Source organism: Lepisosteus platostomus, chromosome 18, assembly GCF_059453375.1.
Source record: "Lepisosteus platostomus isolate fLepPlt1 chromosome 18, fLepPlt1.hap1, whole genome shotgun sequence".
NCBI classification, from domain to species: Eukaryota; Metazoa; Chordata; class Actinopteri; order Semionotiformes; family Lepisosteidae; genus Lepisosteus; species Lepisosteus platostomus.
Genome location: NC_142628.1, coordinates 7,994,479 through 8,022,447, shown reverse-complemented (window position 1 = coordinate 8,022,447; position 27,969 = coordinate 7,994,479). Strand labels below are relative to the sequence as shown.

Here is a 27,969-nt window from a genome sequence, read left to right as displayed (position 1 = left end):
ACAATAAAATCTCAGTTTAACTGTCTAGTAGGGGGAAGAGGTGCCCTTTATTGCCAAACGTCCATTAAATCACAAACAGCCCCCAAAAATACTATTTTCTGAGAATGTATTTATTTTATGTGATGTACATATCCTGTATAAAATTCACTAAAGTACGAAACGCAAATAACACCCATAGTAAACAACTGATCTACCCCGATAGGACACCATTGATAGTCCTTTAATTTTATATCTACAGTGTGTAGTATTTCTTTACCTTGTTTTATCATTTGTGCTTTTCCTCATTAATTTGGGGAAAGTGTGCTATTTCTGATTTTGTTTGTTAAATAAAAGGCCAATAAGTTATTCGGAGGATTCACTATGTTTTATAATAATGAAATAATAAACAGAATGGCTGTTGAGGTGCTTGTGAAAACCAGTGCTAAATGATTTTGTGTGGTCCTGTATTGTATTGGCATAGATATGCTTCTTTCGTTAAACAAAATGTTATTTTGCATTTGTTAATTATTAGAATAATGGAGACAATTCAGGATGACACTTTTGGTCAAACAAATCAGGTCAAGGTACAATACAAAACCATGTCATTAAATACAGGAATTCTCTAATAGACTGCAAAGGGAAGCTTTCTGCTTCCTGTGCAGAAAATGAGTTCTGGACAACTTCGTCTGTGCTGTTGACAGAAAGTAGTTAGAAAGCAATGAAAAACAAATATTTTTATAACTTAATTTTCCACATCAAAATGTAACCAAGAGGAATTGATGGAATCACACCAGATGTGTGTTTTTCAAGTGTGATTAGCCCTTTTTTTCTACTCCTCTTAAAGCAGTTGCTGAAAAATGCTGGAAGGTGATGCCTGTTGAATAGTTCATAACATATCATGGGTAATTGCAACTCGAAAGAATGTAATACTGTACACTGAGAATTCTTGCCTGAAATAATTAAAAATACTTTGTTTCAAAATTGTACTACTTATAGTAATGCTGTGTTTTTTAAAGGAGTAGACCTTTAGTGTACATTTCTAAAGGGGACTGCTCTTTAGACCGTTAAACTTGTTAATGATTGGTATGTAATGAGTTTCCATCAAATACTAAACTGCAAAGCCTTTAAAAATAAGAGTAATTTAAATCGGCATCAAGATTACGAATGGAGTGCAACAGCGCCAGTGAGCTCTGTATTAAGACCTTAAAGCTGCTCTAAATGCTCAGAATGGTTTATTGCTGTGGTCATGAGATGGCTTTTAGATGACCTATTAATGCGTATTTGAGATGCTGGTGTATCCACAACTCTTACTAGCGTGCTTTAAACGTGCTAAATGAAGACTTCATCATTCAGCACACGTTCTTCAGTCATGGTTTTGGGTGTAGAGGACAGTACCATGGAATAGCGGTGGAATAAAACATAAGGAATGAGAGGAAGCCATTAGGCCCATGAAGCCCTTTTGCCAGTTAGTAGTTCATCGAGCCCAAGATCTAATCCAGCCTTTTCTTGGAAGAAGCCAAAGAGGGCAGGATGTCCTGGGGCCTGAGAAGAAAGAGGCAGGCATCTGGGTAGTTCAGTTCAACATCCCCAGTGTTCAGGGAATTGGTATAGTTTGAAAATGGGTTATGCCGAGAAGGACCATCATAAGATAAGGGAGAGGAGCTAGGAGGGAAACGAGGTGATGAAAAGAGAGATACTGCAGGTAGGTAATGGGAGCGTATTTTGAATTGGATGCATGCTGAGAATGGTGTGATCGTGTGATAAGGGGTTTAAAGAAAGAGGCAATGCAGGGGAGAAGCAAAAAAGAGCAAATCGCAAGAGAGCAGCAGAGTTCTGGACGAGCTGGAGAGAGAAGGACCCAGAAGACAGCTAGGAGAGCATCGCTGTGGTCCAGTCTGGGGAGAGCGAGGTCCTGGGCCAGCAGAGGAGGGGAATTGATTGTTGGAGAAAGACACGGCTTAGGCAAAGATGGTGGGCTTGTGTTCCAGGAGGGCTGTGCTCAGGTGAGGTAAGGAATCAAGAGTAACACCAAGGATCATGGCAGAGTAACAGAAGTTAAGAGGATTAAGACAGAGAGATACCAGAAAAGGAGAAAGAAAGAATCACTATACAGTCGAGTTGGTCCACAGCCTTATTAGGTGTTAAATATTAATTGGGATTTTTTCTTTTCTACTTAATAACATAGCAAAGAATGAACTGATAAAAAAAATCAGGCATCTCTCACTAGACATTTCATTTATTTATATTTGTATGCACACCAGATTGAAGCACTTAAGTCATTAGACAGAAGTGGTGAACTCACCTTCTGTTTTCAATCTATGTTGCATTTTTTTTTAAAAACCACAATTATTTGCCCCAAGTGAGGAAAATACCCCAAGGGACAATACAAATAAAGAAACTGGCAGAACATATGAGCTGCATGCTGGAATATGTGTGCCTTAAGTAATTGACACGTTATTGTACATGATGGAATTAAAATTTGATCCAGAATGTTTTTTTTACATATATCTGTAACACATGGAACATCACCCACATCTGATATATCGGCCAAATGTTAATCATTGCTCTTTTACATTATTAATGTTCTCTATTACTCGGCAATCTGAGTGCTTGTAATATTTTTACCATCTCCCTTGGTACTCTAAAAATATCCGTTTATAAAAACTACCATCTGTTCAATGTTGTGTAACAGGGAAGAGAGCAATTGGAAATGTAAAGTTTTGGGAATAATATCAAGTTGATAAGAATGCAGTCTGGCTCAGATGATGCGAACTGTGATGATAAATATTGTCTCAAGTGTAAGGGATGGGACAGGTCAGGGGTGGGGGTGCAATTGACTGTGTAATCTAATAATGAGAACTGTAAATTTATTTTTATTTGGTTCTAAGGATTGTTAATATGTTTTTGACCTTTTTAAAAATATTTCCAGCTGGTGCACATGGTATTAGTTTCCTAGCAGTGATAAATAGTAAAATAATAAAATGGTTTAAATTGAAATAAGAGTGTCATATGCATCTATACACAGCTTTAGTGGTGTGCCAGTAACATCATGTGCACTTTTGAGGAAAAAAGCAATAAAAAAAACCTGCGTGTTTGCTGAATGCTTTGAATTTTTCTGGAGCAGTTCGGGACATAAGGATCAGACCATTAACGTGCAGTAGAACTGAACCCCAGTAGAATTTGTATAAAAAATGTGGAATTCTAAATATACATCATGGTGTTTGAGCCAAATTTCTTCAAATATCCTTGACTTCCTGTAACACTGTCAGCATGTTTTGTGTCCTTAAAGGTGTCTTCACACCATCTTCCCCATTCGTATTGTATCTACTTGGGGATCTATTGTTTTCTGTTTTTCAATTGGCTAATACCTCCTCCCATTCCCTGTTGTTTCATGTGGAGGACTTGTGAGCTGCTACCTTCTGCCAAGTTTAGGTTTGGAATAGGCTTGGTTCACATTTTCAGGTTTTTGCTGACAGTGGAGATATCAATGCAGGCAATGTTTGCTGCGGCACTATGTTTGTTTCCTTCTTGTCTGTAGACGTGTCTAAGAATAGAACCTCACTTTCTGCTCTGTTAAGACTTCCTGCCATGTGTTTTTTAGCCTTGGCCACGGAACGTAAATAACCATCCAGGTCCAGAGTTCACCACTGTAGAAAGTTCACCTACAGTAGCTTAAACTTCCACTGTTCTCTGGAACCACAGGTACTGACCTGATATGCCGCTGGTCATATTCCCCTCCGTGACATTTCTTTCCTTAAAGTAATCAAATTGTTTTCCTGCACCACAAAAAACCCCCACCAAAAATAAAAAAGAAAGTTCACATCTGGTTAGTTGTTGTTTTCCACAAAATACACTACAGCTTCAACCAGCCATGCAATGGTTTTCCAGTTTCGCCTGGAATTCAAAGCATTGCGTACTTCTTTTTAATTCAAAAAAGTGGGCAAAACAATTGTCTATAGAGCTTTTGTTATTGTGTTTTATTTTATTATTTATTGGTTTTATGTTCCAGTTTATTAAACAAAATTTATTGGTACAGTTTTAAGACCTAGACATTTTGAAAAGTACAGATTATTTCTGGAAAAGGATGACACACAATACATATCCTATTACATTTTATAGGAAAATTCCTTAATTTTTTTGTTTTGTTCTTTTGTTCAGATGTCTTGAATTCTGCCTCTTTCATGTTTAGTTTTTTTAAAGATGCATATTTGAAACGAGCATAAAATTCAGTATTTTACCCCAAACAACTTTACTGATTGTGATGAGTGTGAAATAGGATTATCGTTTAATTGGAAGTATCATATTGTTATATTTGATCATGTGATCACGAGAACTTCCTCAGTCTTTTGTTTGCTTATGTCTGGTATAACATTGTAATTACAGAATCATTCAAGCCTGATTTTTTGTCATTTTTCTTATAGCAAATTTTTGTCCATGTACAGTAAGAATTGTTAAAGTTAGTTGTAAACACAGGTTTCAATCCTTAAGACCTTTTGTTACTATAAGAGACCTTTTTTGGCATTTTTAACAAATTCCTGACTCTAAACAGTTTAGCCTTTATGTGTGTTATATATATTAATTGTCAGTCATCATGTGATGTGCAACGTGCCTCACAGCTGTGTGTAGTTGATTGTTATTGTAGTGTAGTTAAAAAAGCATAAGCCTGTTGCTTTTTCACTGCATGTTATCTTTTGATGTTATTTTATGTTTGATATTTTAAATATTATTTTACATTGTTTGTTGACAGAACATAGACGAGTAGGTTCATGTGGAAAAGCTGACGATGAGCTGTTATAAAAGCCAATAAATAAAACTCAGAAACGGCTAGTACTGTATGTGTGACTTGCGTAATCGCTGTTCTCAGGGTTTAGCGTGAGAATTCGATGCGCCAAGTGTGGAGAGTTGGCTTTTTCAGTCCTGCTGAATTTTAATCTCAGTACTTTCACGGAGTTCTGTTTCATCACACTGTACTGTGGAAAACATATTTCCAATTTATACTGTATTTTAGTTGCTTTCGTCGCAACAGAAAGTAATGGTTTCACTTGGTGGACACCAGATGTAGACATCATATGATGTACAGTATACTGTATGTAGTTTAGTAATTATTCATGTTTTTTCTGATTGTTTATTATTTTTTCTTTCTTTACCTTTTTTATTGAGTGAAAGTTATTGGTGTCATCAGCTTTCCTCATATTACATATTCTTATAAATTAATTTGTTGTGTGTTTCTTTCTAATGGATAATGTGGAAGTGTAAAACAGTTATAGGGAATGTGGGAAGCTGACTAAGGAGTCCTTAGTATTTTACAGCATCTTGTTGTTGCTTTAAAAAGGTCGAGCTGGCTCTTGAGCTCTCCTTTCCATACTTCACCACATTTTAAATTTGTGGACTCCATATTTCTTCTTTGTTCCCCTGAGACAAGTTTGTAATACATCTGTGGAACTGTCCTTCTTGCTGTCATGTAAGGTAAACCAGTGAGTCCCATAATCGCTGTCAGAAGCACTTCCCTTTGTTATGTTGTTTGTGCACAGAAATTATCTCTAATGAAACAAAAATTGCCTGTGATGTTGAATTTTAAATTTCAAGGCATTCTTTCCATTTTTTCCAGTTCGTTTTTTATACGCTGTAAAATACAATTCCAGTCATGACCGGTGCTTGTTAAACTGAGTATGTTATTCTCATCTGTGGAATGAAAAACAAAGAAAAGCATTTATGATTGTAATTAGGTACTGTGGAATGTATCTGTCATATCTTATGTCCATCTAAGCTTGTTGAGTTCTGTATTCAAGCGTCTGCTATAGTGAATAGCCTTCCTAGATGCTTCCTGAAACAAAGTCCTACCACCGCAGTCATTGCTTCAAAGGTATTAAGATGCAGACTTTTGCAAGCATTTTCCCAGCTCACTAGGACCAAATATTGAAGAGATTTTGGTGGAATTAAGATTTTGGCATTGTGACATGATTCCTTAAACTCATGGTCTTCTGGCTTCAAAAGGGTTGTAGATTTGAGTGGACTATATAGACAGATAAATAGTACCCATTTTTTCTCTAAAGTCATGTCCCATTTTAATTGTACTGTAGCTACAGGAGCAGTGCACCTGAAAATACAGTGGCTCTCTACAAGTCAGGAGTTTAGTGTTATTGAACTTAAGACTGGCATTGGAAAGTATTAAATGTTAATGAATCTCTGTTATTCATGTAAAGTAAACGTACATCGAAATTTAAAGCACATATTATACAGTATTTTAAGGGCTTACTACTGTTTAATAATTTGTTTGCATTTTGTATAGAGAAGAAATTAAAATTCAGTTTGTGGTGTGGCACTTTGTATCATCTAATTAATGCAGTTAATGGCAAACAAAGTAGGTTAGAGAAATAATTATGTCTTCTTTTGTATTGTATAAGGTTTTGTGGTGTACAGCAGTCAGTTTATTTCAAACTTATTGTTTCATTTTCCAGACATCAGCAAACAAGCTCAGAAAGGACCACTCAAAAGGGAAAAGGTGGTTTTCCAGACAAGAAAAATCATCTGACCGTGCTGTCACAGTCGTTTGCACTAGCAACATGTAACCTTACCACACTTATTTCGTAACAATAATTTGTGCAAATGAGTACAACAAGCTGTAATCTAAATGTATCTCACTCCATCAGCCTTGTAAAAGAGTTAGACCCATCAGCAAAAGTGGCCGTGCCTGAAGCTGTCTGTTCTTGATGCTGATTGTGCTGCTTTCACTGGCAGTCTAGCTGTGCAGCTTCTGTAGGAGTGAGACAGCAGTCGGGTGTCTCTGAAGCTTGCAGCTTCTGTAGGAGTGAGACAGCAGTCGGGTGTCTCTGAAGCTTCCAGCTTCCGAGCGCTCTCAGGCCAAGATCACTGATGCACTCCCACATGGATGTAGAGGTGCTTCCTGAGGCCCTGACAGCCACGGCTCTCTTAGGTTTGGAACAGCCCGTTCCCAGGGCTCCATACCCTTCACCTGCTGGTTCTTCGGATTCTTTTCAGGTCTTTCTTCTCTGTATCTGGGTCTGTATTGCCCTATGGTATCATATCACATGGAACAGGGAGTCACGCTGTGTTCTGTCTAAGCTGCGTGTGTGCACAGCTGAGCAGAAACCTTTAAGGCCCCTCACACAAAACAGGCCAGGTCAGGTAACAGTTAAGGAAGTAAAGGATTTATCTAAACCTCACATTAAACAGAGAGAGAGAGAGAGAGAAGGAAATCATAGGAGAAAAAAGATACACCAGGAATAGGACAATAGAATGATGGTTATTATACTAAAAAGACTTAATTATTTTTAAAATAATTAAGTCTTTTTAGTAATTTGCAACAGCTGTTAAACACTTTCCGCAGTTACGGTACCTGGAGTGTTCTGATCTCTTCTCAAAAAGAGCCCTCTCAGCTTTTGATCGGTCCCAATAGAGACTCACTCACTGACTTTGTCATGGCCGGTTCCTGTATGAAAGCACTTGTTTCCGAAAAACAGTTGACTAAGTGACCCCTTTGTGTGTCTTGCAGCCTTTCAGTGTTCAGCACGTATGAGTTTCTAAGAAATGAATAATTGAATGTACTCCATGATTCTGTTTTCAGTGCCAGCATTACATTGTTGTTTTAACATTTTATATCCTTGATCTCTTCTTTCACTGGGAATTTACTACATAAATTTTGCTTTTCAAGGGATTGAGAAGAATGGTCTTAGACTTTGTAAGCTTGAAAGTTTACTAGCTTCCACAACAGGATGAAAATGAATTTCTGTAGTTGCATTTTCACAGATTACCAAAATTTAACAATGCATGTTTTTTTCGGCAGCTGTCCGGTTGCTGCACTTTCTGTTTTGCTGTCGTAACATACTGTATGGTGCTTCTTATCTATTAAATCCCTCAGAGTTTGCACATCTCTTAATGTCACAGTTTTGTTCTCTTTGTTTAAGTACTCAATAATATTGCAGCCTATTTTAGTTGTTCCAAGTTTCTTTTTAAATAGTGCGTGAAAAGCAAACATCAGATATTGTTTTAAAGTGATGTAAAACATTACTGAAATGTCACTTGAAAATTACTGAAAAGAGTAATGCTTGTCTTTTTGTGTAACCTACAGTGTGATAACTAGGACTTGGAAAATAAAATAGAGGTTGGATATTTTACACATTTCTACCTTAAAAAGAGGTACTTATATGGAGATGGGGTGTGCTACTGTGTCAACAGTTCATTGTTCTCTTTTTCTTTCAATGTGGTGGTTTACCTATGAATAATGATCAAGTTATTAAAAACAATAAGAAAATTATCAATGATTTATGTGTCAGCATCCCTAATGGAAGAGTGAGAAATTCTTTCACCAGTTGTATCAACGGGGGCTTTTTTGATAGGCTGTGTGTACTGGAATTTAGCCAGGACACTCGAATTAGCATCCCTGCTCTGAGAAACAGTGCCTAAGATTTTAAATGATAATGATGACAGAATCTGACTTTAATGTCTCATTTGAAGAATGACACTTCCTACACAAAGTCCAGTGGTCACCATACTCGTATGTTAGTTTGGAAATTTTCTTGCCTGATGGTCTGTCTACACCACTAACAGCAGCAACATGATTTCCAAGGTGTTTCCCATCCCAGAACTTGTTCAGTTTCTCAAAGCTGCAATACTCAGGGCAGAGGGTAGTACCACTGCTTTGATGTGGGTGACAAACTGAAGACGTCCTCCTATTGCTTGTCCCATATGTAATTCAGAAAGAATACCTTAAGAAGACAGATAGGATACTTTTAAGGAAGGATAGGTGGAGTGAAGGTCTAGGTCTGGAATACCCAGGCAGGGTATCTGATTTTGTATAATAAAGAAACCTTGCTTTGTGATTGCATAATCCTGTAGTTAGCCTCACATTATCTTCCCTTATTAGCTGATCAGAACATAATAAAAATTTAATCCTGAGTGGCTGAATTGGAAAAGTACTCTTCCACTCTTGAGTTGTGTTCTGCAGTCATGGGTCCAGGCCTGTCATATCCCTAGCCTGAGGGACTGTAAGTATGGGATTATTAGCAGTGCAACATATTTAGTAGAAACACTCTTACAATTCATCGTTATAGAGTAACTTATTCAGTGCAAGTGGTGTATTTACGTGACTAAAACACTAAATAAAATATGAGCAAAAACTTGCCATGATATCACCCTCCAAAACATTTTTTTGTCTTCTACAAAATAAAAAAAAACTGTAGTGTAGCAAACATGAGGCTTAGTAATCACAGTGTCTTATTTTAACATATGTAGTGGAAACACTCTTACAATTCAATATGGAGTTACTAAGCCTGAATGATATACGATTCAGTGTCAGCAAATGTGCCATTGTTTAGTTGTGCCTTGATAAGCGTCAATATTCTTGCTGAATTAAAATTTATTTTCATATCCCAAAGTGTAAAAAAGTGTATTATTGAAAATGGACTACAGTGCTGGAAGACTCTCAGAAAGTGTCTGCTCCTTTAACATCACTTCCAAAATGCAATGGGGCGATGAGCTGTCAATTTATTATGTTCCAGATTTCTGCAGAATATGGGAGAACAAGCGATAAATAGGTCAAATGAGTCAAACTAATGTCAGGCCAGCTGTATATAATATTTTTATTTTTCCTGAACTGACTTTTCGCAGCGTGTAGTTGGCTGCCAAGTTTAAAACAATATTTACAGAAATAAAAATCTTTAAACAGTATTACTGTTTTGTTTAATGGATATGCATGTGAACGCGTAGGCTCTATGCTTCCCGCGTTTTCAGCTTTCCCTCTTGATGGAAGTGAGCGGAGTACCGACTATCCACCAGCACTGCAGAGCTGTGTGAACTCTCCTTTACGCGGACTGTTGGCTCTCGAGTCAAAATAAATCAGTCGCAGTGAAATCTTTTTTTCTTCTCAGTTTTCCCTGCGTTTTTGTTTAAGCGGTGGATCTGTCCCAGATTTGCAATTGCTACCTCTGTTTTGAGCCCAGTGCAAGGAAAGATACAAATCCCTATTCCTTCGCCCAACAGTCAACAACGACATTATGTACTGTAGGAAGAAAAAGAAGCTGATTTACTATAAATAAAAAAAGAAGAAGAATACATCGGTGTATGAATCTAATTTTTGATCTCTTTCCTTCCTTGCATTCCTAGGTTTTCACAATCAGGAGATTTATTTTTTAATGATTTATTTCATATTTGGAATACTTTTGTACTTGCTTGGGATTTTCCGTATTTGTCCTTGGGTTTTTTTTTTTGTTTAGTCCAAGTCCTGAAAGCTTTGCCTGGATTGCAGGTTTCCAGATTTCCTGTCTTGTATTGTGTCTGATTGAGGATGCTGGCATCCTTTCCTTATCCCGGAGGGAATCTTGCACAACTCTTGCCTTGCTCTTTTCCACTGTCTGAAGACAGCATTCCATCCTGACTGTGATTTCCAAGCATACGCTGCACACCTCAGGGACTTGGTGCGCTTCCATTCCTGCAGATGTACTACAAGACAAACATTCCTCATTTGCGTGTCGTAACTACATCAGTTACTGTAGCTGTCTCCTGCGTTTGAAACCTCGCTCTGTTGTGTGATGCGGGAGGAGAAGACTGCCCTAATATTGCCTTATCTGGCGAATGTGAATGCTTCAGCACGCTTTATTCTCCCAAACATTAATTTACCCAGCATCAGAATTTGAAAATATTTCACTGAGTTTTCTGGACATTTTTCTTCACTGTACATGCAAGACGTCTTAGTGTTTTTGCTTACAAGAAAATGCCTTCCATTGCTTCTTTTGTTGAATACCATCTAGTCTGAAATGTTATCAGGTATAAATGTAGTAACTTCCATTTCTCAGTTGAAATAAGGAAATTGTTTTAATTTAACACATCCTTTTTTGATAAAATGGGTCCACGTTTAGCTATTGTCCTGCAGATGATCATTTTGATGAAAACATTTTGCCCTAAACTTGACTTACTGTAGTTGTATACAGTAAAACCATTTAAGGAATCTGTCAAATGTAATAATCAGTACTCAGTGTTTAGTGAATATGTTACTCATAAGAGAGGTTTTCTTAAAAGCCATTTTATCACAGTTGACAAGAATCTGGATGTTCTTCCAAATCTTTTGGAAATTTTTGTGGCAGGCCTCTTGAAACATTAGCTTTTAACGTGATTTTTTATGATGAGTTTCAAACCCGTTTCAATCAATATACTGGCATCGGAACAATATGTCCTTAGATTTTGTGTTTAATGATATTGCACTGGTTTTGTCAACCTCCTGAAATTTAATTTGGTAAAAAAGTGGGGAGAAATTGCCAGATCATTCAGCAACTGTGTTAGCAGCAGAAGAAGGCAGCTGTATTTCTCTTTGAAAAGATGGAATACAGTGTGTGTCTGTGTATCCCAAGTTAAACACATTAAGTGAAAGAGTGTGAAGTGTAAAAGATCTTTGATGTGCAAAATACATATAAACAGACTTAAAAAAATAGGAAAGCAATGTGTTTTGGTTTCCCAAAGCATTTGCTTTATTTTTTTTGCAGTAAATTTAAAGGATGAAGGACCACTGATATACAGTACTAGTACAACCTGTTCATCAAACCAGTTCTGGCATAAACAAACTCATTTGCTCTACACAGTTATTAATTATTGTACCCAAAACGAATTTGATTTACGTTGATTGGCCAATTATTTTCTGATGCTTTCCCCCTTCCTCTTCATAAACCCTACACCTATTTTTGTCCTCGTGTTTTTTTTTTTAGGAAATGCAGTTGTCTTTTGTATCCATTATCCAGAAAGTTCAACATTCCTCACACATGTGCTGGTATAGTTTGGTTTTGTGCAGCATTACAATACATAGATTAGTGGGTGCTGTCCCCATACCAGACATAGTAGCGTAACTTTATAAGCAAAAAATAACATTTCTTTGCTAATACATTGCCCTCATGAGTTCAAGTCATTGGCTTGAAATCTTTATCGTATACAGTATATGTTTAATTATAGTGGCATACAGGAACATAGGTAGCCTTTGGTGCTGGTCATGCCTTTTCACGGGTGTGTGTCGTGTCTCTGTTTGGTTTCAGTTTTGCCAGCCAGGTGGATGGAAGCTGTCCCGGGAGAGGAGACCGCCCACTTTCTTCGTGGTGGTTCTGACCGACATTGATTCGGACAGACACTACTGCGCATGCCTGACGTTCTTCGAGGCAGAGATCAATCTTCAGGTACTGTGAGCCATTGCTCACCCAGTTTTAGTCATCGATCACCTCTGTAGCCGTGTTGGAGCCTCTGGATCTCTTCTGTGTGTAAACAAATGTATGGGTATACCAGATGCACAAACTCCTGGTCTACAAGTTGCATATTGAAAGCTCTTTACATCTAGACAGACATTGAAGCATAGTTCCCTAATAGTATGGACTGCCTAATTCTACCAAAACAAATGTTAGAGCTAAAAGGGGTCTGTGTGTTGCATGTCTTGAATGAAATAACAAATGCTTAAATTGGGGGTAATGGTGTGATGAAAGATTTCTTCCCGTCTTTGGTACAGTAAAAACGCAGATCTTTGAATTTTCTTTTTCTCCTGGATGAACACGACTTGTTATCCTAAATAAAAATACAATAAAAGTATTGTTTGCAAATACATAATGAGGATACAATTTTTACTCTATACCCTAAAACACAGAGGCGCCTTATCTTTGCTTTTGGTCAATTATTGATCCAGCCAGAGGCAAGGATCTCAAAGTGGGAAAAGGAAATGCGGAAAGATGGCTCTTTTGAGCTCAATAACTGCCCAGAATAGCAGATCAAAGAAGCTACAGACAAACGGAAATTCCAGACTGTGCCTCAAGTACTTGGCATGTTATTAATCATGGAATGAGTGTTTGCATTTATGACATCAGTGCTGCGGGTTGGCATGGCAAATATTGGAAGTTGCAGTTCTTACGTATTTATTTTTGGATAATTATTTCATAATGGTGCTTTTATGATTTGGTTTAAAACGAAATATCAGCCGTGTTTCTCCACATTTGATATATGAACCGCAACAGTAAGGAGATTTTAAGAAGTAGCCTCTGAAACTCCAATTATGGTCTGGCAGTGTGAGCTGTGTAAACTAAAAGGATGGACTCTTATCTAAGTTCAGTTGTGGAGAGAAGAAAACCAAATCTGAATGTTAGCTGAGTGGTTATGATTGTTTTACACTTTGTACAGAATTATAATGAATCACAGTGAACCATCATACTACTGCAGCCCTGCTTTGGATTGTTACCTTGTTGTATCTACTGTATAATTCTCTCCCTTGACTCAGTGAAACACAGCATTAGGATAAGGCTAACGTTCTGTTTAGATTTGCAGGTTTTATGTTTAGTTACTGGATTTATTGTCATGCTGTTTGTTATTTAATAGTGGTTAAATGTTGACTGTAGCTGACCGGAGCCCAAATATTATCTATCACCCTAAAGGGACACACATTTTTCAGATGACTTTGGTTTAGTTTAAAAGGCATTCCATGACTGTATTGTTTATCTCTATACTTCCTGTTGTTTTTCTGTAGTCCAAAGATAACAATAGAGATGTCATTAGAGGAAAATTCTGTATCCATCCATATCCGTTCTTGTCTGGTCATTAACATGGAATTCACTATACATGCTTGCTCATAATGAATTACAGTATGTGGCCTGCCATCCCCAAATCAGTCATAAATAATGTCTTCTGTCGATATGTCTGCAAGCCATTCTAAGCATATAACGTCATATTTCAATCTCACATCTCAGTTTTCATTTTACGGTTGAGTTTTAATATTTTTGCTTAGTTGTTTTTATTCACCTGAAATACATGCAACTGCTAAAGCAACAGTGTAGACTCTGAAGGGCACTTCAGACCAGCAGCTTAATTTCAGCTCAGTAAGGTTTCTGACGCTGCTGCTCAGAATTATTTGGATAATGAAGTGTTTGCTTCACTTCAATTAACCTGCTTTTTTAGTATCATGTAATTCGTCAGTTGTCATTTTTGTAATGCGACTTGGTATTGATTAAAATAGCTAGTCTGTTGCAGCAGCATGTTGACAACAGTGCAGATTTCCCTCTTGTGGACTGCCTTTTTTTCCCCCCAGCGCTGGTGCCAGATGCGTGCTAGTTTTACTTAAATAATCTACAATTTTAATTAGTTTACCTTGCCATTTCACTGCTGATAAATCTCTTCATTTTGTTCAGCCTCCTCTGTCAACAACAGTTGCTTTTTTATTTCTTTTATAATTTAAAGCATGAATATCCTTAAAGGAAAAAAGCAAGCAAAAATATCTTGCTTGAGGAAAAAAAGCAAGCTAAACAGATAAAAATGCAGTGTGTTTTGCACTGGAAGACTTATAATTGCTTTGAAGGTCAGGCTACAGCTCACCCAGTCTCCAGCACCTCTGTCATGTGCTGTGATAACAAACAGCTGGAAGACTCCCCATCAGTAGCATTAGTGTGCTGCCAGCATGAGCTGACAAGGGATCAAAAGGCAGGGTTATCACTGGCCACAGTGATTGTTTTCTTTTCTTTTCTTTTTATATGTTATATTCTGTCTTCTACGACTGCCTTACGCCAATGAAATCAAAACATTGCTGATGAAATATGAAAACCCTAACCATCACCAGTTATTTAGGCCGAGTCTGGTCTAAAGCCCACACGTGCCAGTAAATCTGGATTATCAACATTATAATTTTTTATTTTTGTTATTTGTGAAGACATTTCTGACTAGTCACTATGTACACTTTGTGCAGCCTGTGATACTTTGCTTTCTTTTGTTCTCACCATGAACTCTAGATTACTGTAGCAGAGAGCTACACAGCTTCTCCCAGAGGGCCAGGAGGTTTCTGGTTTTCTTTCCACCTGAGCCATTAACTACCTTATTGAGCTCATTATTTGCTTAATTGGGCAAGTTGAAGCTTCTCGTTGTTCTTATGAAGCTGTAGATTTAGAGAGAACTATAAACCTGGCCAGCAGTGCAAGATAGGGTTTGTGAAGAAGAATTTCCAGAATTGTGGAAGGTGCCACATTTGAATCAAAAAACATCCCAGAATCTTTTACAATTGACTTACAGTGTCTGGTCTCCTTCATCTTCAGTTTGCACATCTTTTGGTCAGCTTTTCTCATCTCTTATAAAATACAAGGTGTTTCTAAATGCCACTGGCCTATTCACCTGCATTGTGATACCTGCACTGTGCAGCAGTGATCTGTTGCTCAGGTACAGAGGAGAATGAAAGCATGCACCAGAAGGAACTACACGTGCTCAGTGGGAGAGAGACATGTGTCTGTGATGGGTTGCTTGCATGGAAGGAGATGGGAATGTGTTCCTCAAGAGCCCATTGTACTTAATTTCTTCATCGATTTTAGTGAGGCAAACATTTCAATAGGCCAATTAATTCCATGAATCATTCTATGATATACGTGGTAACCTGCTTTTTTCAGACAGAAGTCCCTAAAGCTCTATTGCATTATTGGGTATTTGTGTAAAATCACACACTATGGATTGTCCACTTCTAATACAAGCTCTAATCTCTTGCTTTGTGATAACAGAGGCATGAGCCTGTCTTGGAATAGAGTACAGACTGAAGAATCTGCTAGTTCAGCACAGGCACAGCTATAAGCATTCTGTTTAAAGACCAGAAAGGCAGTGTAACTTTAGTTTGTAGAGAGAGGAGTTTTCTAGGATGCTTTTCTGCCAAAAAATGCTATCTATTTGCTTATCAAGGTCACATGAACCACAAGAAGAATAAATTATTGTTATACTGGCACCATGATTTATTTTAAGTAGGTACCTATAGCTGTGTCATGCACACCTGAAGAAGGCTTCTCAGCCAAAATGTATTTATTTTCTCCTCTTTTCTGCATGGAATAAACCTTTACCTGTTCCTTTGCAACCTATGCATGCTGATGCAGCTACCTTCTTAAAATAAATCATGGTGCCAGTACAACATAAAATTTATTCTTGTTGTGGTTCATGTGACCTCGATAAGATGCTGGAGAAAGTATTGTAAATATTTCATTATATTTCTACCGTATATGTAATTATTTCTAAATGGTATTCTTTTACCATGTGTTGAATACCTTAATCTTTAGCTGAAAGAGGTTTTCTGCAGTATATACAGTATGAATTCAAATACTATATAGTTAAAAAGGGTATTTTACGTATGGGGTGTCTGCTGTACTGTACATTTGAAACATGAAACCAAACATTCCTTTTGAATTAAAACAGTTCTACCTGGCAGTCAGTTTAGTTGGTGATTTTTACAAATCTATATTTTAATGTATATACAGTAGTTAATAAGGGTGATGACTCCAAAACAGAAATGAACTGTGACCATTAAAAAGACTTAAGATTTGACGGTGGTGTCTTTATTGCAAATGAGATTGCATTTAAGATGTCATTTTCACACTTGCTAATACAGTGAACCAAGAAGCCAGTCCTTTTAGTAAATGAGGAATGCTTATGTTTTGATGTAATGTAAAAAAATTAAATAAGAAAATCAATCACCCTTAGCAAACTCTTAAATTTCTGAACTTAAACTTGGTTTGAACTTAACCAAAAATAACCATAATTAAGGTCGTCTCTGAGGGGATGAATTAAACCAGGCAAATGCCAAAGTTCACTCCCAGGGAAATAAAAACACTAATGAATAGTAAATAAGCAACACACGATTGATGGTTAATTCTGTAAGTTTGACTAAAGACCATTTTTTCTTCTGTTTTTCCTGCAGAAAAGTCTTTAAGTTCTGCATTCCAGAATGGCACAATTATTGATTGTTAAAATACTTTTAGTTATCTGCACCAAATTATTTTAATGGACTGCCGTTCTTTTGGAAGTCACAGTCAATGACATGTTTTTCTTCAGCTTTTCAAAGTGGTAGGTTGGCCAGCTCCCAGTTCTTTTTTTTTCCCATGCTGCGTTCAGCAAAACCTTCAACCAGTGACAAAAAAGTTTGGTTTGTTTTCCCACAAATGTTGCTCTGATTTTCCTGCAGCAATATAGAAACACGCTGTCAAATCTCATAACTCTCAAGGTATGTGTAGCATACATTATGCAAAATCTTCTGAATCACAGCGTCTGGAAAAAAATGCTTATTTGGCCGAGCAAGCTTACGAATGGACTTGCTGAGAGCAAAGCTTGAGCCCAGTAGTCCACAAATCCCTGGTCACAGTCATGGAAACATATTAGCATACTTGAATTCAACAAGTATGTGTTCAACAGTAAGTAGTTCAACAAGTATGCAGAAAGCAGTGGTGCATAACTTAATTAACAGGTCTGGTGGGCTTGAATCAGCCTGGGATTTTTTGGGCTAATTGCTACGTAACATCAGCCCCAGAGATGTACTGTAGCTGGCACTTCTGAGCTTACAGCATTGTCATTCCAAGTTGTATGAGTTCACTATTACCTGGTGGTGGAGGGGAGTCCCCATTACTTGTAAAACGCTTTGAGTGGAGTGTCCAGAAAAGTGCTATATAAGTGTAAGCAATTAATTATTATCTCTGAATTTAGAAGCTGCGTGTATTATAGAAAATGGCAGGAGGCTCAATGGTGAGTTTTTGATGAGGAAGCTGTGTGCAGTCAGCATCCTTCTGGTTGATTCTGTACGCAGAGTAAAGAACAAAATAACTGACGGTTCAAATTTTAAGAGACTTTATCAAAGGTGTGGACATAGTAATAATTCTAAATAATAATAAGCGTTATGTTATATACAGTAGCGACTTTAAAAGTAGCATCTTACAATAAAAAAGGTTATAAGGATAGCAAATTTGCACTTTTGCAAGTGAGAAACAGAACTGTACAGTATTATGATACGTTATTTTCTATATGTTGTATAGACATATACTGTACATGTTGTACTAATGCATGTTATACTGAAATCTATGTTGGCACATGAGTTGCACTCAGATATCCTAAGATGAAGATAAAAAGTAATGAAATAATTGCTGGAAAACACATCAGCATCTTTGTAAAGGAGAGTGACCTAAACATAAAGATCTTTGTACTGTAGATATCATTTCTGACATCTGTACTAACATACTGTAGTGTAGTCCATTAATTTGACTGTTGTTACCTTGTGGCTGGACATACAGTATCATGCTTTGAATTTGTGTGTTCACAAGACTTTTCTTTGCCACAGGTGAAACAGAGTAAGAGCTGAATGTTAGTCCTAACAAGTGGGAAATTAAAATACTTTTTCATATTCTGTATACAATATACAGTAAAGTACAGATCTTGCACTTGGGCTGAGGAAATTCAATAGAAGTGTAGGAGTTAGCAGTAAGGTAAACATGTTGTCAATCGGTGGTGTTCTAGCACACACTTTGCAAAAGAAAACAATGTCCAGCTTCAGCAGGTTATCAGCTATTGTTGGGTGTGCAGTTCTGTAGTGTTCAGCCCTTTTAGAATAAATATTAATCATGATTTTTTGATGATGTTTTCTTGTCTCCTGCCAGGAGATGGCAGTGTGATTTCTTCTCTTGTTAACCATGAGAGACAAATTGAATTTAGCTTCTATAGAGGAGACCGACCACTTATTGTAAATAAATGTGGCCAGTCACTGATATGGTGACTGTGGTGGTCCTTATATTTCTCCTATTACCCCGTGAAATGACTAGTTGTTTTGCCTAACCTGGAGCAAAATATCGGAATTTCAAAACACCCATTTTTTATTAAAGGAAGAAAGAAAAACTCCCTTTCCCCCTCATTTGCACATCTCAGGATAAACATTGGACAAGTAATATATTGCAGATTGTTTAACAGGACCAAGAAAGGATAAATCTGTGCTGATGACTTTGAACCTTAAAGATTACCCTTAATGTCACAGTAATTTATTTCTTCTGTTCCTTATTTCCTGTGGGAAATTATTCCATTCATGTTGCTCTTATGAACAGCAAAACTTTACTTAATGGAGATTATTGCCTTCTTCTGACAGTAATAGACCCATTTAATAACACAGTGACAAGGTTAATTTAAAATGTCTTCTTTCATTGTTTATTTTATTTATAAATAATTATATTCTCATTAAGCCTACTCATGGTGGTGAATGTTTTGAGTCAAGGCTGTTTGGTGTCTCATTAAATACAAAGTCTTTGTCAGTAGAATTATTTGTGTGTCTAATCCATCACAGAGTTGTGTGCCTCTAGATATAGTTCAAATGATTAAATTGGCTAAACAAAATGCTTCATTTTTAAGATTTAATTATATTTGGTTACTTTTTTTGTGAAAATATTTGAGAAGGTGATAATTACCCCTTTGATTCGATAAATTCCAGCGTCGTGCCTATAATGTGTACTGTACCTAATACCAGTAATAAAAAATGTGACCCAGATGCCAAAAAAGACAAAATTAGGGTTGGCACAATTAATGTCTGAAATAAATGTGCAGAACTAGTGTGACTTGAGCATATAAGGCTGCAGATCATCGCTGAAAAGTCTTTAGAGTTCATGAGTTTAAAGGAGCAATAATTCAGGACGAGCAGAACATTGTGTTTCCTAACTTCCGTCCTCAAATATGTGCTTTGAGAAGATTTCCTTATGTGAGCCTTTCCACGGTAATCCGGTGTTTTTGTTCATTTGGATAGGTTTTATGGTAGCTGGAGTCGCACTTCAACAACGCCTGCATGTGATTTGCGTTACAAGCACAGGGCTTAAGGGGTTCCTCCTGGTCTCTTCTCTGAATTCCTGAAGGTGCTGAGTAAGGTGTTTTGCAATCACTGTCAATGAGAAATTGTGGAGTCATCCGGATGCTGTTTGTGGGATGTGGTATTCATTTCTGGTACTCCTCCAGTAATTAAAACTCTGGCAAATGATTACTTCTTAGTAATGCTTATGCTATCCGTGAGCTAATATTGCTCTTCTGTGCATCAGGCTAGGATGACAATTTCAAAAGATTTCCTCCCTGCTGTGTGTTGCTGAAGGCTTTGGACTCATCTTTTTCATAAAAGTCCCATGTTTTTTTTGGAGACCGACATCCAGACTCTAAATTCTCAAAAATTGTCCGCTCAGTAGTTGTTGGTTTTTTCAAGAAGTGCATCTGCTTCAACTTTAAATGCTCACAAAATTGTCTGTAGTCTATACAGTTTTTTTGAGTTTTTATTAAGACCATCCATATAGACATTGTATCACATTCAATGTGATAAAAAGGTTTAATTTCCTTTCCATATCCTAAAGAGCTTAATCAATGTTAATTAATAATGATAATAGTTTCTTTCTTAAGGAGATTTTGTTTTTGAAGATGTTTAGTTTTGATGACTAGGTTGTCCAGTGGTTAAGAATACAAGAAAAGATGTATCAGACAAAAATAAGCTATAATATTATGATTGCTGTTGCTGTATGTATGTCCTTGTTTTGTAGGGATCAAAGCATGAAGAGGCAGATGGCGATGAGGATGAGATGGAGAATGGCCTTATCCAGCCTGCCCAAGTGTTTGCACCAAAAAGTCTTATCCTAGTCTCCAGACTCGACTTCCCAGAAATATTCAGGGTAATCAGAGTGATTTTGTGTTACACTTTTAAAAACTTTTTGCAGTCGAATTCTGTGAGAAATCAAGGCTCCCAGAGATTCACCTTTGTTGTTAGAAGTTGTGGACAGGGTTCTTTCTACCAGAAGGTTCTTCTAGAGCTCTGCATAAAAGTGGTCTAAACATTGATTTGTATTTGTGACAAAGGGCACTTTCATTAATAAAAGTCAGAAGTCACTGTTTTCTATTGTGTTGTTCATCACCATGGCTTGATTTCATACGTGCAGCAAATTAAAACTAAGAAACAAATGACATGCAGATGTTAAACTAAACATAAATTTTTGGTATATAGTAGAACTCTTGTCAAAAAAATTATAATGCTAGGACCACGGAATTGAATTCTGAAACAATTACAAAACCAAAAAAATGTGCTATTTAATGAGGAATGCAAAAAAAGCTTTGGAGAATGGAATAAAACAGCACAAGAATGTGTCGGGAATGGCTGTCAGTTTTCCATGTACCTGGCTCAGATAACGGATTAACGACCTGCGACTGCACTCCACACAGACACTGAGAGCCGGCATAATGCGCTGTGAAAGCTGAGACCGTTGAAGAGGGAGACGCCTTTTGACCTTCAGTAAACACACAGCCAAAGTTTACGTCCCCATTAAGAGGGGAGCCGCCACAACAGGACCAAGTCATCCGGCAAATCCTTGGCATGTTAGTTTTAGCAGTGGTTTCTGTGTGGAAAAGTAAGAGCTCACCTGCTGGGACGGGGGTTAGTGCAGTTAGGATACGGCTACTAGTGAAAACATTTTTGGTTTGTGTGTGTGTTTCGGGCTGCTATGACCTCATGTACCCCCTAAGACAAAATAGCTTTACAAACACCTATCATTCCTTCATTTATTCCTGGAACAGAAAACAGAATTCCTTAAATGTCAAGCAGCATGGAGAATTCCGTACAGAGCCCACAGCTTGTCCTTGTGCTTGCTTATAATAACCACAATGCAGAAAATAGATGCATTGTTTGACATCTTCTTAAGTTCTTCAAGATGCTATTGAGGGAGAGCACTATATTTAATGTTATTAACTTGGGAAACTATGCTAATTTGGCTATAGGGGGAGTCACTATATGCTGTGTCTGTCATCTGGTTTATAAAATTCCTGTCCTCAAACCGAGCAAGACCCACTGTCTGCGGATTGGATAACACAGGATTATGGAACTGGGAAGCCCAATGTTAAGACCTAACAATGCGGAGCCAGGAAATCCTTCTTGAAGCCCAGCTCATCCACTGACTTCAGCAGTCCTTTTACCTCCTAAAGCCTCAGTTCATTTAGTAGTGGCACTATTCCCAGTATGATAAAATGACTCGGTCTGGCATTTGAGAAAATAGTCTTCTTGAAATTATGCAGATGAAATCATGAGTGTGTGGTATTTTGGTACAGGAATGGAAATGTTAAAACTGAAGCAGTTGAAGCAACTACTAACTACTAATTAATTCAATGATTTTTGATGACTATCAGTCATACAGTATGCATTTTATAGCCTTTATGCAGTGCCTCAGTGCTTCCAGACCTTATTTTTAGGAGACTAAAATCATGTAGTACAATTGGTTTCTGTTATTCAAAACCTTTTTCAGTTTTGCTTTCTAACATTACAAACCCCATAAAATGTCCCAAGTTATTTGTTTTCAAATTAACTGTAAAATACAATTTATTTTTAAACTGGAGGGAGAAAGGCATAGAAACTTACTGTATATATGCATAAAAGTGTGTGTGTGACTTTTGAAATTGTTGATGCCATGTCTGAAGTTCTTTAATTGGTTATAATTACCCTTATTCATAGGAATAAAATGATATATATATATATGATTTCCTCCCTGGTATGCCTTTTAAAAGCTCATTTTTCAGAGTGCTGTAATTATGGAAGTAGGTCCCAAAACTGAACCATGTGTGTTTTTTTTCTGTCCCACAGGGTTGCCTTGGCCTGATCTACACTGTGTACATCGACAGCCTCAATTTTCCTCTGGAGGGTCTAGTCGCAAACCTCTTTACATGCCTCGTGCCAGTGGCTGGTGGTTCTCAGGTGAAGAAACAGAGTTTATTTTCCTAGATAATTTAATTTGTGGGGAAAGTAAGCCATTCCTTAAATATTTGGTGTCTGCGTGGGGATTGGAGTTGAGCTATGCCTCGTCCCTGTGGACTGGTTTTTAGAGACAGATAGAATTCCATTCTAGACTGAGGTCCCTTGGGTTAATTTGACACTTCTTTAAAAAAAAAACTGTAGTAATAAATCAGTGGAAAGACATCCTTCCACTTGTAGTGTAATTTTCAACGTCTGTACGCATTTCCTGAGTTTAAGTGAACTGAAAAGGAAAAGTGCTTGTCATGTGTCCCAATTCCGAAATAATGCTTTTTTCTTTTGTTTTGTGCTGCTTAAGATGCTTCTTGACATTTCGTTTTTAAAGATGTACCATAACAATTTGTAAAATTAACCGTTGCTTAAACCCAAACATTTTATGTTCCTCAGTAGGTAAAACATGTCTTAGGAAACCTATCAAAAATAACCTAAGACTAATAAAATGAAGAATACCTTGAGATTTTTTTTAAACCAATTACTGTTATATAATGGTTATGATCATATCTCAGGATTCAGCTTTAAGTTAATCTTGGAGTAGAAGGTTTTAGATGGAAATAAAATACTATAGTTTGAACAGAATTCTGCTGTACTGAGCAGCATATTGAAGCAAACCAGAATACGTTCCTGAAATTTTTAAAATTCAGTGAAACAACAGCCTTTTTTAACAAGACTTTCAGAAAATTCTCTTTATATCACAACTTGTGTGTTGTTGACCATTCAATGCATTTTGCAGTTCCTAAACTGAAAATTAATTATAAATCACATGCATAGCTTTGTCATTATTCAGTAGAAAAGGAATTGCAAGCTCATAGTTTAATGAACTGTAATGCAAGATAGAGAAACCTTTTCATCTGGTTCCCAATCCAAAATCTACCTTGATACATACAGTATACCCACATAGACACACATGTTTTGTCTGTACGTGTAAGCCCCATGAAAAAAAGTGTGAAATGATTTTAAACTCAGAACTTGTCCCTTCTTGGTTGGAAATGTTGAGGAGAGACCATGGTCCCTGTCACCTACTGTACATCCTTTTTTAAACATTCAAGTGGAAGTTAGCATGCATTAATTTGCTATTTTCCTGGTTACGTGTAAAGGTCAAACTAATTCATTGTACGTACTTTACTTTTTTTCTTGACATATTTGGACTGTGTCATTATTTCTGTTAAAATAAGGTCTAGGTTTTTTTTGTATCGTATTCTATTGAAATACCTCAGAAGATCTCTTGAGTTGAATGAGAGGTACAGAGAACAAGAATTAAGAACAAGAAAACAGCGGAGAACTCCGTTCTCAGGAACAGAAAAGAACACGTGTCCTCACATGTTCTTCCCTTTTCCTTAGAAGAAAAATTGACAGACCTCAGTCTGTCAGAGATCGACTGTTTAGACCAGAAATGAGTCTGGTTGCTGTCCTTAGCAGGTCCTCTACAATGTAACATCTTTCTTGTGGAGTGGTGATGTAAATGTAACACAGTATTCCAAGTGAAGTTAAACTAGTGCATTGTGTAGTTTCAACATGAGTGCTCTTGGCTTAAATTCTATGTTCTGTATAAAACGTTTTGTTCGCCTTTTTGTTATTTCTCTGGAAATCTACTTAAACTCTTAGATTTATCTCATTCATAATATTCAGTTCCTTACATTTTATGTATTCCTTACACTCCAAAGGATGCCATAGCTCGTTACATGTAGAAGGGGAACTACATCACCCACTGTGCTGCACTCACCTGGGTGACACTCAGCCATTGGTACCACCAGCAGCTCCACCACACCGGTGGAAAAGTGAGAAATCGCTTCACCCGTTGAATGAAGGGGGAACATTAGGAAGGCCAGATTGTACAATTTATCCAGGGCTCCCTCTCCTTCAAAACATGCCGTGGATCCTTTAACGAATAAGCAGTCTGGATGTTTTATATAAAGGATGGCACTTCCTGTGACACAGTGTCGCCCTGACGCTAAACAGGGATATTGGTTTGGATATTGCGATCCAGAGGACAGAGCACGTTCTGCTGCTCCTCCAACACCATTTGCAAAAGTTTTTCGTTGGACGTGTCCCACCTTATTACTGACCAGGCCTTACCCAGCGTAGCTTGTGAGATCTGATGAGACCAGGCTAAAAGACAACAACACGGAATATATTCCTTTTTGTGTCTGCAGTGCAAAGGAAAAGATTTGGGAAATTATATGTATTGGAGCTCAACAGTTGATCTTTTTATGCCTTTTAATAGGTAAAAGATGGTGAAAATATTCCTAGAATTTTAGGAAAGCCATAATGAACAAATACAGTTCCTGTGATTTTGTGTCTCCCTATGTAACACCTTCCATTTTTTTTTAAGTCTGTACCAAGGACTTACATGTTGGTTTTTGTATCTTTTCAGAAGTTGTTTTCTCTTGGAGCAGGGGACAGACAGCTCATACAGACTCCACTGAATGATAATCTTCCTGTTACATGCAAAAGTGTGGCCCTTCTGTTTCAGCAACTTGGTAGGTGTACATTTGAGATACAATTTTAATTTTATGTTTGTTCTGTCTGGGGATGGCTTTGTGGAACAGAGAAGCAGTTTCCTTCCATTTGAGGACTAAGGCAGCATTTATGCTTCTCTTGCAGACAAATATCATAGGTCAGATGGAAAGAATACTAGTTTGCAGGAAGGTTTTATTTTGTGCAAAGCATGAATAGTTTGCAGGGTGTTTGACACCGTAGAGTGGTTGCGGTTGCGATTTGAACTCTTCCAGATTCACACATTCACAAGAGAGATCTCAATTAGATCAGAAACATTAATTGGCGAAAATCTCTGTGTGATATTTACATTATGGCCAGTGTTCCCTCTAATTTGTTATACACTGAGCAAATTGGAGTGTCTCTTGAGCACAGGCATTGATACTGTGAGCAACTTGAGGATAAATATCTCAGAATGTTGCAAGGAACTAGGTATTTAAATTCCATTAATGCATTAATATTTGAACCCTGCATCTATCTTGTACTGGACTTGCAGAACAACATTTAACTTTGTACTGCTGGAGATCCCCCATAGCAGCTTTTAGAATACAAACACATTGGTGACCACTGTCAAACCTGGAAGACTGTATGAATATGGATGTGTCTGAATCTCTGTTAAATATGATAGCTCGTCAGACCTTTTCTTCTTAAGTTTTCAAATACATCAACAGTTACAACAGTTACCCAGTGCATTTTGTTGACAAAGATACGCAAGTAAGTCCATATGACCTGTCCAAATAGACTCAGATCACAGCAGTATCGGTGGTGTAATTCTAGCCTTTCAGACAGGACAGAGACCATTGCTTTAAAAGTCAGAATTAAAAGTATAAGCTAAGCCTTAGCCACAGAAACAAATTCTAGTAAAGTTAAAATGTCCCACAATTTTAATTTTCATGAAGCTGCATGACATTACATAATTAAGACACTGGGAGGAAATCTCTCTGCAGATGTTTATCATTAACCTATTATGAGAACTTACAAATCATTTTACTTTGTGGCACTGTAGTTGTGAAAATGTTAAATTACTTATTTAAGGTTTGCGCTCTGCAATGCTCAGAGCACGGTAATCTGTAAATGAAGAACACAGACTTAGAAAACAATACCTTTTTAAAAAATGTGCAGATTTGTTTAATAGATGGATGAACTATGCCGTTTTTACCTTTTTTGGAACAGTTTGAAAAACACACCCTGTGTGTAAATTATTTTCATATAATTTGAAAGAAATTTTGAAATCAGTTCTAACAGGATGTTGTTGTTACTATTTGCTTTTTAAAAACTATAGATCTCTTGGGAAGTAATGAGTTTGCAATGTTTGCACATTGACTTTTGTGTGGGTGCTGTTGAAAATTCTTGGCAAACTGTTTCTATCCTCTTAAATTTAAATACCAGCGCTATATTAGCTGAGTACAGCAAATTGTCAAGTGCTGTACTGCATAACTCTCTAAAGCTCTCTGTTTCAAGTTGTTTTGAAGCCCAGGGTAGCAAATATATGATTTACCCCAAGGGACAAGACAACTCAATGCTGTAGTTGTGTGACACAATAGTAAAAGGAGCTCCTGAGCAGCTAATCCATTTTGCTGTATCACATTGGCTCTGTCTCCAGTCCTCTGTGACAGGGATTCTTCACACACAGTTAGCAATGACCAAAGGCACTTGAGCTTTGCAGGAAAACGTCAATGTCCGGAGGCTGCCTGTGAGCTTTCAGTGACATCAGTGAGATGTGCACCACCCCTTTGGTGTGCTAACTCCTCTAAAACATTGCTTTTTGTGAGAGTCTGGAACAAGCTGGCCTGCTGGATGAGATCATTGGGTCAATTAGCTACAAGAAAAACCTGAATGGCCTTCTTTTTTTTTCTACCATCCAACTTAGAACAAGGCCTTCCCACTTCTTATGTTCTTGTCAAATGGCAAGTGGCCAGACAGGAGGCAAGCTGGAGGAGAATGTGCACAGCCCTCATGTTGATATGTTCTTCAGAACAGTGATTGAGGGATTCCATGTTTGAATAGATGAATAGGTTAATGTGCCTTAGGTTACCAACCCAACAATGTGACTTTAAGTGTTTGCAAGGGAAAGGCAAAGGGTAGCATTTGTGTTGCAGATGCAACATTTTTCATTTCAATGAAAATTTAAAACAAGTTCAATCTCGTGTTTCCTTTCTCGGTTCAGCACTCATATGTAGCACAAATATGTAAATATGAGTGTGTCAGCTATGGGGTAGCCAATTTATTCATAGTGCCAGGGAATGTTTTTATGTTTTCTTTGTTATAGTTGTTACTATGTTTTTAGTGCCTTATTGCAAATGATTGGCTACTGCATTTACCTTTTTGCTGTGAAAGTATATTCAGTGTTTTTTCTGAAACATCATTTGGAAAAATGAATGTTGTAGATTGCTTTTAAATTCAGAGCTTATTGTGACACGTGCAAAGAAAGTTTTGTGGGTTCTCTGCTTTAGAATGAGAATGTTGTCCTTTTTTATGATTTTTCACCAATTGGAAATTGATTGTAGGAGACAGTTGCATTTACATCTCAGATTTACAAGCCCATATGGATGGCGTATTTTGCTACATTGGACCTGAGTGGTATTTCCACAGCCAACACAAAAAACATACATTTTGTTTGTCAAGAATAAGGACAGATGAAGTCTTCTTTCACTTGTAGAAAAGTAACCCATGTCAACATTACCTGAACACCAGTGAACATTGCACTCTGTATGGCTTTGCTTTTAATTTGAAGAACAGATGCATGTTACATGCATTACTTTAGATATATGCTGTACATATTTTTCTTTGTCCGTTCTAAGTTCTGGTTTTATTTCTGTCCATCCCAGCATGCATTCTTTTTAAATTGTACAACATAGATCATTAACTTTTAGTAGAGTTTCTTCCATTGCTAGAAATTATATATCAATATTATGAGATAATATGTTTTTAACTGCTGC

At 37.2% G+C, this 27,969-nt stretch overlaps 1 protein-coding gene across 2 annotated transcripts in view; it reads left to right on the top strand.

Moving 5' to 3' along the window:
* The window catches only part of sbf2 (SET binding factor 2), a 144,858-nt gene that overhangs the window by 44,373 nt on the left and 72,516 nt on the right, over nucleotides 1-27,969 (top strand). For both annotated transcript variants that reach the window (XM_088610865.1, XM_088610864.1), the window contains exons 3-6: nucleotides 12,015-12,152; nucleotides 20,289-20,417; nucleotides 22,370-22,480; nucleotides 24,909-25,014. In XM_088610865.1, the coding sequence (XP_088466991.1) occupies nucleotides 12,015-12,152; nucleotides 20,289-20,417; nucleotides 22,370-22,480; nucleotides 24,909-25,014 (484 nt within the window). The remainder of the gene's footprint in view (nucleotides 1-12,014; nucleotides 12,153-20,288; nucleotides 20,418-22,369; nucleotides 22,481-24,908; nucleotides 25,015-27,969) is intronic.